Source organism: Malaclemys terrapin, chromosome 4, assembly GCF_027887155.1.
Source record: "Malaclemys terrapin pileata isolate rMalTer1 chromosome 4, rMalTer1.hap1, whole genome shotgun sequence".
Classification (NCBI taxonomy): Eukaryota; Metazoa; Chordata; order Testudines; family Emydidae; genus Malaclemys; species Malaclemys terrapin.
In genome coordinates this window covers 68,487,819-68,500,940 of record NC_071508.1, presented here as the reverse complement: position 1 = coordinate 68,500,940, position 13,122 = coordinate 68,487,819, and the positions used below count along the sequence as shown (strand labels likewise).

The window sequence follows — 13,122 nt, the reverse complement described above, 5'->3', positions numbered from 1 at the left end:
TCACCCATGACCGTGATAGCTCCTGTACCTGCTTGTTCCCTGCTCCTGCCTTACCTCACTCCAGGTAGCCTGGTTCTCACCCTGGGCTCTGATTCCTGACTTTGGCTCTGACCATTGGCTCTAGCATCTGGCCTCTGACTACGGTTCTCACCCTGAGCTCTGATTTCTGACTCCTGTTCTGATGTTGGCTCTGACACCTGGCTTCTGACTCCAGCCAGCAGTTCTGGATCCTTCATAAAACTGAGTGGGCCATGAGGCCTGCCCCCTCTGTGGCTCCGCCCCTGTCCCTCCCAAAGGCACCACCCCTGTACCAGCCAGAAGCTGGAGCCTGGCCAGGGTAACAGCCTTCCAGGCCGCTATGGAGAGCCCTGGACCTTTCACCTGCCCTCATGGGCATACCCTGGGGGGTGGGGACATGGGTCGGGGGCTGCTTTTGGGCCCCCCACCCAGGTCAGATGGAGAGTCCAGGGTTCCCCACAGTGGCCCGGGCGGCTGTTACCCCGGACAGGCTCCAGCTTTTGTGCCTTTCACAGAAACATGGACCTGGAAGAGCAGTCGTTCACCATGTTAACAATCTGTTGGCTCTTATTCAGAAGCTAAAAAAAGAAAATGCAGCAAAAGCATCTAAAATGGTCAAATTTGTCCCTGATGTGACTCCATTGATTTCTGTGGAGTTACAATAAGGATCAGTTTCCGCTATTTATGTTTAGAATCCAAGGTGAGATGTAAATGAAGGAGATTTTTGACTTCCGTTACTCTTTACTGTAGGGAGGGGGCAGAAATATGGGGGGTGTTGTTTACCCAGGCTTATATTTTCTCATTTATTTGTCTCTACAACTCGCAGAGCATACACTGGGTGTAACACAGAGAAGGTTTATTTCAGGAGCAAGTAGCCTCTCTTTGTCATTGCAATTGAGAGAGAGGCTTTCATCCACCTTCTAAAGAAAGAAGAAGAAAAGACAGTAATTTGATACTGAGGGAATTATTTCCAAGAGAATTAGTACTTTAAAATAAAGCCAGTAATATTCTTTGAGTTTGTTCACTTTTTGCCTTTTATTCGCTTGCTTAGTCAACTTGTGAATGCGGGCAATGTTTGTGCAAGTGTATATGTAGCTAGATTCTCTGATGGTGTGAACTGATGCAGCTTCCCTGAAGTCAATGGAGCAGTCTACACCAGCCCATGTTTTTAAACATCTGCATAGATTGGGTCTGATTCTCCACTCACCCCAGTTTAACTCCATTGAGTACAGTGGAGTTGTTTCTGATTCTCACTGATGTAAGTGAGATAAGAACCAGGCTCAGGATTTGTCTAGTGGTATACTCCAGAGAAGGCAAAACCACCAGGGGCTGCATGCCATCCATGGGCACTCTAACCATATAACATATCCTACACTATAAAGAAATGGCTGCACTTGCTGGTACAGTGAATCTTCTGAGACTGAATCTTAATTGGGCAATTTTGGATGTTGTTACTCAATGGCTTGACACCAAAATAGGAGGATCATCCCCAAGGCCAGCGGCAACACCTGTTTTCATTCCCTGAAGTAACTATTACTACTAAAGCCTGCCAAGTGAGAAACCACTTTGTCTTGGAACACATTGTGCCAGTTGACTCATACAGTTACAATACATAATCTAATTTAATCTGACGGATTTTTCCAGAGCTGGGACATTGTCCTTTATTAACAAACAAAACATTGTGTGGTAGGTGATTAGCTCTGTGGCTATGAGAGATTATGAAGAATTATTGCAGAAAGTGATGCATTTCCTATTATAGCTGCTTGTTTTGCACTCAGTCCTTTAAGCTTCTGCGATAAACCTCTTACATTTTTATATATATTTTTCTGCCACCTTATTATTTCTGTAGGTGGGCCACCCCCCACTTCTGAAACCTTAGCCTCTTCCATGCTGCTTATGTGAAGAGGAGAGAGAAATCCATTTAAATGACTTCTTTTGTGCTTTGACAGCAGATGGCAATTATGAAACCTTTAACTTCCTAAGTGCAACTTCATTGACAGTGCTTGTCCTAGTGCAGTTCTAGCTTGCAAACTGCCAGCAGCAGTGGCAAGCAGCTCCTTTATATTGACAGTGTTCTTATTGAGTACCAAAAAATAAAATAATCTCTCCAGAATCTTCTTGATATTGCAGTTTTTAGGTGAATTTTTAAGGCTTTCCTTATCAAAGCTCTGCTCTTCCATTTAGAAAACCTAGATTCTTCTGCCTTTGTTTTGCCTCTTACATAAACAACAAAAGGTTAGATCCTCCGCAATACCAGCCTCAGTTAATTTTTTAATGTTATATGTTTGGAGGTGTGTGTGTGTGTCTCTGCCATGTTTTCCTTAATTTTTTTTTTATTTTGCTTTTTCTGCCTCTGACTATCTTGCACCTTGCACTCGGATCCGTGATTCAGACAACACTATAATGCTTAATTGCTGCTTGGGAAATTTAGGGGAAAACTTTCTTTTGTGTCTGTCCTTCCCTCTGCCTTGCCAGACACACATTTTAAAAAAAATCCTAGTCAGCATTTTATAGTATAGGCAAATCCCACTTCCCCAAATCTTTTCGATTTCCCTGTTCCGTGTTTTAAGTAGCTCTGCGTACCTTTTTGGTGGGAAAAAACACTTAATTGACAAATTATGTAAGACTGGTGCAATGTACATTTACCCCCACTCTAAGGCCTATTAGTTAGGGCATGTCTACACAGCTCATGGCTTTGAGCCTTCCAGCCCAGGTCAACAGAGTCGGGCTTGCAAGGCTAACGCTAGTGCTCTAAAAATAGCTGTGTAGATAGCACTTTGAAGTTGCGGCTCAGGCTGGAGCTTGGGCTCTGAAACCTGGGGACACAGATGGGCTTATGGTGCCACAGTTGTGCAAAGAGTCCTCCATGTAAATGAAAATCAGGCCCAGAGTATTTTTTGTTGTTGTCAATAGTGTACAAGCCTTTTTTGATAGACAAAGCAGATCAGTGACAGGAAAGCATAAGGAGAACGAACCTGTGCACTTTTTGAAAGCAGATGTTATTTTATTACCCCTGCTTTATTCTGAGCTGGCAGTCAAGAACCAAGTGCCACTTTATGGGTTTTTGAGGTGGTAATATCTGAACATCATAAATTGCTCCTAACAATGTTAATTGTCATCACTGTCCACTAGTATGAGGAGATGTCATTGTGGAAACAGATGAAGTGTGGCCTAGTTGGGAAGCTAGGATTGGGTCCCTAAATATTACTGCTAGTTCTGATAGTGACACCCTGTGGGACCTTGGGGCAGATGGTTTAACCTTTCTGTGCCTTATGTTCCCATCTGTGAAATGGGAATGATGATATCTTCTTCAAAGGTATATCTTGTGGCTTAATTTATCAATATTTGTAAGTTCTCTAAGATTCTCAGATGGAAGGGGCCCTGTTCTAAGTGCAAAGTATGACTGGTCCAAATCCCGCTTCTTCACTTTTGTACTCCTTTAGTGGCACTTATTATTTTATTTATTTGTGTTATAGCACTTAGGAGCCCCAGTCATGAACCAGGACCCCATTGTGCTAGGCACTTTACAAACACTGAACAAAAAGGCTGTCCCTATCCCAAAGAGCTTACCATCAAAGTTTAAGACAAGAGAAAACAGGGATGCAAAGACACAATATTGTATAAGGAAACAATGAGACAATATTATTTAAATAGACAAGTCAGACACAGGGTGTGGGAAGGTATAGAAAACACAAGGTGAGTGAACAGTGGGTGGCGGTAAACGGCATGTTAGTTCCACAATTTTTGTTTATTTGGGGAGCACGGTTACTTAGGAGGCGATCAGCTAAATGGAAAGAGAAGGGAAGCGGTGAGTGGGGCAGGGTAAGGGGGAGCAGAGGGTAAAGAAGGGCATTGTGGAGTGAAGTTGAAGTGAAGATCCTGGTGAGGGAAATGGAGGGTTGGTGCAAACAGCCAATCAGCCCAGGCAGAGAAAATCAGAGAATATTCTATAGTCTTGACTGGAGTGTCCAGAGGCCCTGCTTTGGCTCCTTCTGCTATTACTGGCTGGACTTTCAGGCTGGCTGCTCTTGGCAGTTTTTCCGCAAGGCTACATGCTGAGGGCAGAGCGGGAGGTCTCCCCTGCACAGTTCTGTGTCCAAAGGTATTTTAGAGTGAGGGGTATCCCTGGTTGGGCCCCATTTTCACTACTCCCCATAGTACAACTGTCCCTGCATTGGCTGCTTTTGCTCCAACCAGCTGGAGTCTCTGGCTGGCACTTCATAGAGGGAGCACTCCCTGGAACCTCCCAGAGTAGCCAAAATGCATTGCAATCTTGGGGTGTGCACTAATAAAAGTCCCCTAGGGGACTGTTCTAACTGATATAAATTAGAGCAGTCCTGAGGCTTCTCTAAATTGTATCTGGAGTCAAATCAGTCCCTGGCTGCCTCCAGAGTCATAGGGTGAGACCAGGAGGTAGCAGAATGGAGCTCAGGTGCACCTTAGTATCTGGTTATGTAGGAAATATAAATGAGAGAATGCTGTATATAGTGTTGGCGAAGAAAAGACAATAAGGAACAAGAAAAGGAAACGGCAAGGAACAGCTTTCTCTGTTTTGGGCTTGCCTACATTTGGTTGTGGTGACCTTGAACCAGTGTTCCAGTAGTGGGCCGCTTAATAAAAGGGCCTACTTCTTTAGGATTAGCTCTCCTCTAAGCCCATGATTCTAGTCCCATACTTTTTCTGCGGCAGATTCTATTGGAAATCTCTCAGATGTTACAATTATGAAAACCACATAAGAACCTAGATAGAATGAAGATAAGCTCATTTTAATGCACTGGGAGTGGCTATTTAGTTACATTTCCCCGTTTTCTAGCTGTACTGATTTATTTCCTTTCCCTGGGCTGTTGGATTTAACATTTGTTAGTAATGATTCTCCCCTTGTTGCCTGTAGCTCCCACTACTCCAGTCTCGCCAGGTCACGCTGCAGTGTAACTCTGTCTCTCCTGTGTATTTGCTGCCCCACCAATTTTGGTGTCCTCTGTAAATTTGATCATGGCAGAGTTCACACCACAGGAACAGCTGACAAAGAAATGATCACATGAGGTGCGGAGAGAGGCTTGTATTTTTGTTTTTGGGTTTAGAGTAATTGGTTAAAAAAATCTCTGAAAATCCTAAAATAATCCGAGACTAAACTGGAATTAACTGGAAGCATCACTGCTCAAGAGTGCAGGTCTCCACAGTTGGAGAATCATTGCCTTGAACAACTGGATAATCTGCATTGTTAATTCCCTCTATCTATTTGAAAGAAAATCAATAACTATGTAAAATGTGTCATGTGAAACAGTAGAATGTATCAGAGAATAATGGTTAAGAGTGTTTCTCTTCCATCCTATTTTACTTGCAGGGCTCCTCTGTCCATCGATTTAATGTTTAATTTCATTGTTGTCCATTAAGGGGATGAAAGGTTTGCAGTGTCTCAGATGGCTGGAATCCAGCATTTTAGATAGATATTTCTTCTTAGTTTCCCAATTAATTGGATTGGTACGTGGAAGGAAATCTGAACTGCACCCCCCGCCCCCCTTAAATGAAATAAGTCACGGCTCTTCTTTTTATTCCCTCTCACCTTTTCTCTGAGTGTCTGTCTGTCTCTTCATTACAAACTGTTTTAGATTTTACATATTTCTACTGAGTATTTTAGGCCAAAAAGTTAAATTTTTTTTTTTTTGGTAAAGATGGGGAAGAAAATATTACAAAACAAGCAAAACTGCATTACGTGTATTTGTCAATTGACGAGTGCAAAGAGTTTTCTGTTTGAATGTAGTCATTCCCTGGAAGCATTTATATCCCAAATGATGCACCATTGGGCTGCTACATGAGAACCAGAGAGTGAAATTGACTACAAACCAGAGTGAAACTGCCAATGCTGTGCAACATGCAAAAAGTAGACAAATGGCATGAATGGCCAAGAATAAATGAGCTGTTTAAAATGTTTTCATTTTTAATAATCTCTGGAGTTTTTAACTAATTAGGCATCTTTCTCCTTTTTATCCCTCAGAAAAGTTTCTCTAAGCCTATATATTTCAGTGGCTTTAAATGCTTCCCTATTTTCTCTCTCCGGTTCTTCCTATTTTTAGCTTTCAAGAGTTGGGCAGGTGTATTACCTTTCCTCCACACCACTAGTTCGTGTTTCAGTCTTTAGTCTTCTTTCAGTATGGGTCCCCACCTTTCTTCTTTTCTTCCTCTGTGATCTCATCTTCCTTCCAAATGCAGTATCATGGAAATCTGCTTTTGGCAGTGGAGAGTAAGGCCCATCAAGACTGATTTTTCTTCCCTCTTTTGGAGAGGCTTGATAGAGAGTGAAGCAAAGCACTCCTTCCTCCCCACACCAGTGATGTAAGCATGCAGTGTCCAGTGCAGCAATCCCAGCTCCCTTGGATGTACCACTAGCAAACAGCTACTGTCTCTTCCTCCTCTCCCATTTCCATTCTTGTGTCTTCCCAATAATTCTGTTTTCTCTCCTCTTCTTCGAGTCTCCTTTCCTCCCTCTTTCCTACTGTTTAGCTTATGCCCAGTCCTCTCCCAAAGCCCCAGAGCATACCTACAGCATTGGAGGGCTGTGCATTTATGCTTTCTTCAAGGCCACAAGAATTGTGCAGTCCTCATTCGTTCCACTCTGCTCTTGTGGGCAGAAACTAACATCCTTCCCTGGCAATTTTATGATAGGCCTAGGATTAAACAGGCATAGAGGTCAGTCTCCCCTCTTGTCCCTAGAGGCTGTCCCTGGTAGACCAGCTTGGGGAAGTTTCTCTGGTGCTGGGCGTGGCTCAGTTGCCAAACTGCTAGTCTGGTACCTTTTACAGGGACTAAACTCACTTTAAAAATTAACTGGCTCTCTAGTTCCTCCCGCAAGTGTGAAGCAACTATTGATGGAAGTTTGAGCCAAATAAATATGTTGTTTTGTTAGCAAGAAAGTGCTATCCTGTGACTGTTCTGTTGTGACATATGTCCCAGGGTTCTACCTGACTGTGCCAGGTTTTGAGAGACCTACTCTATCTGGTGACTTTAATTTCCTTGTAAAGCTGAAACATTACAGCCTTAAAAATAAAAGTCAATACATTGAGTAAGCACAAATTTTGGAGGAGAGATTTAAAATGAGATTTGTGGCAAGTAGATACTACTCCGCTAATTAGCTGGTGCATTCTTCCTATAGTACCTCTTCTTTGGCATTAGTAATGTGAATAGAGCCCATCATTTCTAGGTTGCCCATTCAAATCCAGCCCAGAGATGAAGCACATTGGTAGAGCAGTGGAGGGATGCTTGTACTGTGGATAAAAAAGGGAACTTTGATCTTCAGGGCTATCTAATGGTGTTTTTAACATGCGCAATCTTCATATAAGTGATATTATTTAATATTTTATGGCCTATCTCACTCTTTTATTAAAAATAATAAACTACAAGATCTAACACCCATACTATGTAACCTGTTTTACATTTGTAACCTAATGTGGTGATTAGTTCATTTTCAAATGCATGAACTGTTTTTAAGCCTTAGAGCAGAAGGAGGGAAATGGTGGTGATAGCAGGGAGAACACAGTCTAAAACATGGAACTGACTCTTTATCTTTCAAATACAGCTACTTTGAACTGGAGAGCAGCGGCCTGAGGGACGAGATTAGATATCATTACAGATTTAATGGAAAGGCAAGAACAGAGGTGTTCCCGTACCGGATGGCAGATGGACAGTGGCATAAGATTGCACTGTCACTTAGTGCATCCCACCTTCTGCTTCATGTTGATTGCAACAGGTAAGACATTGTGTTCTGTAAATTTTTTTTGAGAAATACAAGCCATCTCTTTCCTCCTCCCCCCTTCTCTCCCCTGGGAAAAAAACTGCAATTGGAGAAAAGAAAAAAGCTGTTCTATATTCTAAAATGACCGAACGCAATAGAGTAAGAAAGAAAACAAAGCATAAAAATGAAACAGTACATTGTTATTATGAACACATGTAGGAAAGGTCGATTGCTGATTGGGGACTCTTAAATATACCTCAGTGTACTGTAGGTACTGGCTGATGTTATTTTCAGCTGTGATTACATTTAAGTGTGATACACGGTTGTGCAGTCTGTTCTGTCTGTGGAGTGCTTCACTCAGCATGCCTGGAAACTTGAAGAATATATGAAGATGTTGTTTGAGCTTCTAATTTCATTTCACTTAATCAAGTGTCCTTTTTTTTTAAAAACAAAACAAAAGCCTAAATGCCTTTTCTAAAGGGAAACTTCTAAAAGGGGCTGCTCTTCTTAAAAGTTCAGTATTGGTACCATTTTATTTTCTGGCTGCCAGTTCGCTACCTCCCTTTAAAAAGCTGTAAGGATTGCATATTGCCACCATTAGTGTGCAAGTCCCCCCCCGTCCCCCAACCCTCCACCGCCCACCCAACAAAAACACAAGCAGGAACAAAAAGCTACCAACCGAGAAACTGCTTGCATTTGGGACTTGATTTTATGATATACTGAGCACTCATCTCTCATTGAGGTTAGTGGCAGTCAAGGACACTCAACGCAACACAGGATTGGGCATTTGAAGACAGTTCTGTGTGTGGAAAAGATAATAGATTCAGTCCTGCTTGCACTGAAATGAACACCAAAACACCCCTTGACTTCAACAGAAGCTGGATCACCCCCCCCCATATGAATTTTATTGATGCTGCGCTTACATGATCTAGGGAGCATAGGTGATGGATCTAGGGGTGCTGGGGATGCTGGCTTTCCATTATACACAGGGTTTACAGTTTGGTTCAATGACTGTTAGCATCCCCACTATACAAATTGTTCCAGTGTCCCTGCAAGGGAGAAGTTATTGCCCTCTACATTCTGCATTTCATTTTAGAAAGGGAACTAGGATGTGATTATGGCCCTATTCCCTCAACAGTAGGATGCAGATCTGCTCCAGCACAGAGAGGAGAGCAGGCCATTATGTGAAAGTAGTGCAGCCTACACCCCCTGTGCTTGGGAAGGGATTCTTCTTCCTGGAGCATCCCCTGGGGTGGTGCAGCTCAGCTCTGCTCCCAGCATGCAGCCATAACTAACTACCTCTATTTGGTTCTATACTTTTGCAATAACTTCCAAGGCAATGGGAATATCTTTAAAGCATGGCTTGAGGGTAGACTGTAGTAGAGGTTTAAATGGAGAGGAAAAAAGAGAGACGATTTTAAGTTCCTGGCTCAACTGTAGCATCTCAATTCAGTTAATTAGAGTTTTCTCCAAGTGTTGGCATGAAAAGTTTGCTTTACATCTTAACCTCCTACACCTTTGCATTTGAAGAGGGAATCAACTTTTTTTTAATTGCACCGATATGTCCTGCTGAGACTTCAGTAAATTTCATAAGAAGGTGAAAGTGATCTGTTGTGCGTAAAAACAGAGGATGCCAGCAAAGGATACTGTTGAGAACTGCCAAAAAATCTGAGCCCTCCTAATCTTCAGTGGGAGAAAAACTACAGCTGAAAGTACACACAGAATCCTGTATTAGGTAGGGTAGATTTTTATATATAAATTTCAACGTTTTAGGATGGCTTAGTGTCCTAGACTTTGAGCTAATTCCTGAATGCCTAATAAGAAGCGGTGCCTCTACGGACTTAATCGAACAAATTAAATCACAGGAGAAGAGAATGCTATTTTAGTCAATAGATGAATACTTTCAGCTCCCTTAAGATGAGATGCTCTCCCTGCTCCAATCTTTCAGTTCAGCCTAAATAAATACTGGGGATGTCTATCTAATTAAATAACTACTAGCCAAGAGAACCAAAAATACCACTCTGACTAGTTTCAGAGTAACAGCCGTGTTAGTCTGTATCCGCAAAAAGAAGAACAGGAGTACTTGTGGCTCCTGTTCTTCTTTTTGCGGATACAGACTAACACGGCTGTTACTCTGAAACTTGTCATTATGCAAGGCACTGCATTTAGCCGTATGGAATGGAAATCCATCAACCTCATGAAAAAACTCGTACAGATTTTTTTTTTAAAGGTGCCACAAGTACTCTGACTAGTGTAGGGCCTGATTTTCACTGGGGTTTCAGTGCCGCCCCCACTTACATGTGTGCAGTTTTGCGTGTGCACACCTCCATATATCCTTTTGGTGTACTAATATCATTGCATACACTGGAAAGCATTGAACATCTGTGAGGGGGCAGATGGTGGAATTGGAATGTGCAAAAGTGTGACTTCCAAATATTAGAAACTATCACGTGCACGAGTTAGAGTATTGAAAGAGTATGTGAAAAGGAGTGTGTGTGTGTGTTGTGAGTGTATGTGCAGTCAGGATCAGAAAATCAGCTCTCTAATTGGTGACAAGGTTTGGCTTGATACCCAAGGGTGGTTCCTGCCTATAAAACTTAGAGAAAGGACCAGGAGGTAAAGGAGCCTGAAAGCCTTTAAATCTTGAACAAATCCTCCAATCCATTTTTATACCTCCCACAGCCCTTTCATACACATCCTGCTGACTCATACTATCACATTGACACCTGGTGCTTGATTAATCATTGACCTTAGTCTTTCAAATTCAGTGTAAAATTATCCTTTTTGTATCTGAATATATGAAAGGAAGATACTTGACAATTAGTGAAAGCCTTTGCTGCCTTTTACTTTGCATTAATGAGAAGAATGTAGTGAGGTGAATATATCAAAGGCTGTAAGTTTGCCCAAATTTGTGTCATTTTAACATCTGCTATTGCCATGTCTTGATTGCTCTTTTCAATGTTCTTGGAAGACTCTCAGAGTAAGAACTATTACAGAGTCTGATATTGGAGTTCTGAGGTGCTCACACAGATAGAAAGATTTGGACCTGGGTTTTGAAGTCTGATGAAGTCAATCGGAACTGTTCCATTAACTGCAATGGCCTTTACTTTGGGCCTTTGAATAGCAGTGGGAGGGAACAAATGTTTACACATAGCCAGTGATGTGTTACAAATATTAAGGGTTAATGGGAAATAGATATACCTGCTGACATGCCTTTAACACGCAACTAAAGTTTGTAAGGTACTTTGAAAATGAGCAACCTATAGTTTTGATGGATATTCTTGGTTATTTCCTTAATTTTTTTAAGAGAAATAGAAATAGAAACCAAGCAGACTAAGAAGTGGGGTCCATCTGAAAAAAATATGTTGTCTGCTCCTTTTATGTTTCTCCTGCTGGAGTAGAGCATCAGGGAATAAAAAGTGCATGAGCAATGAGAACTTTTAAATTGGAAACACAAACAAACAAAAAAACAAACAAGAAAACCAAACCAACAACATCCAAGTACAGGAATTAAAATGCCCTTTTTTTTTTTTTTTTTTTTTTTTTTAAGTAAGGTTGGCTGTACACTGGCTGTCATTTGAGATATATTCTAATCTAACACATTCCTTTGTTTCTTACAACTTTAATTAAAAAAAATATAGTAAATAGTAAGGTGGGAAATCTGTTTAAAAGAGTGGATCTATTGCCTTACCTGCTGTACCAAGGTTTTTACTGGAGGAACAGAGGAACATTTAAATATGTGGTCCATGACCCAGTTCTGTTGCATTGTTTTCTTCATTCCTTGTTCTTGTCCTTTAAGATTCTGCCCAGTGGAGTGGCAGGAGCTATCAGAGATGAGGTTAATCAGGTAAAGTGTTGTGTAGTGTGCTGTAGGCATACCCAGTATCTGGCCTAAAGTATTTACTGGAAATTATTTTTTCTCCTTTGCCCACTGAAAGCCCCTTGAGTGAGTCATGAAGAATCTAAACCTTTTAGAGTAAACAATATCCCCAGATAACAAGTCAGTTGCTGTCATGTCTATAAAATTATAGTTATTGTAGTCAAGGTACAATAGGGTATTCAAGATGCGTTCAGTGTGACTCCATTGCCTAGAGAAGGATTATTTTTAACCCACTGTATATAAGCAATGCTAGATAATTATTCAGTAAATGAAGGCTGGTCTTATGGTTAAGGCAGAAGGCTCTGAGACTGTACATCTTAGTTCTGGCTGTGGTTCTGTCAGAGACTTCCTGTGTGAACCTGGGCAAGTCTATTGACTTCAATATTTCTTAGTTTGCCTGTCTATAAAACAGTGATATAATAGTTCTTCCAGGTTTCATGGATGGGATGGGGAAGGCATTAGTATCTGTGAAGTACTCAGATACTGTATTATGGTGATCAGCACCAGAAGGAAGCCATGAAATAAATAAATAAATGTGTAGCTGTAGCCTTACCCAGCTGACATTGACAGCTCCGTTTGCTCTCTTGCAAGGAGGTAGCTGCATAAGGTCATCAAGGAGAACTCCATGAACATGCTCATGGAGCTCCACTAGCTTACAAGGGGCACTGGGATGGAGCAAAAGAGATACCTTTCACATCTCGCTGAGTGTTGGAGCACAGCAGAATCCTGAGGCAGCTGTTTTTTAGGCCATGATCTTATTGCAATTGAAGTTGGTTGGAATTTTGCCATCAATTTCAATTGGAGGAGGAACAGCCTTGAAGTTTTTTTTTACGTCCTAAATAATGATTTGGCTCAGTGACTGCTGAGTTGTAGAGGTCTACAGGGTTCCAGAACTTGGTAGCAGCAGAGTCTAACTTCTGTTCGATAGAGACCGTAGCAATGTATTTTTAGACTTTGAGACTTGCAGTGCTTTTTCATGAAACTTAAAATGTTGATAGACAGGTTCATGACTTCAGTAGGACAGGAATAATATTGTGTTATGCTTTACTATGACATCTTGTATTCATCTTCTTTGTATGCTACCGGTGTGCCGGAGAGAGGATGCATAATGGTAGAGGAAATAAGTTTAAATCAAGACTGACAAGGCTCAAATGAGTTATTCAGTCATTTCCTTAAGTGGGGAAGGAGATATATTACTCCATTCTCAAATATTATGAATTCACTTTTTACATTATTCCAATATATATTTAGATGTTAGTTATTGCACAGCGATAAACCCACATAATAGAGGTGGTTTCTTAGAGCATGGGTATGGTGAAATTGTGTTTGTGGGGATTTTTCAGAGGGAATCTTTTGTCGTTGCTTGTTTCCACTTTTTTGTTTTGTTTTGTGTGGAGGACTAATGGCATTGTGGAGACAGGAAGGAGATCGGGGGACTGTGAGAATCACAAATGCATACGGTTTTTCCTTTTCAGATTGTAAAAATAATTATTGT

At 41.4% G+C, this 13,122-nt stretch overlaps 1 protein-coding gene across 3 annotated transcripts in view; it reads left to right on the top strand.

Moving 5' to 3' along the window:
• The window catches only part of NELL1 (neural EGFL like 1), a 425,045-nt gene that overhangs the window by 48,863 nt on the left and 363,060 nt on the right, over positions 1-13,122 (top strand). For all 3 annotated transcript variants that reach the window (XM_054027068.1, XM_054027069.1, XM_054027067.1), the window contains exon 4: positions 7,592-7,762. In XM_054027068.1, the coding sequence (XP_053883043.1) occupies positions 7,592-7,762 (171 nt within the window). The remainder of the gene's footprint in view (positions 1-7,591; positions 7,763-13,122) is intronic.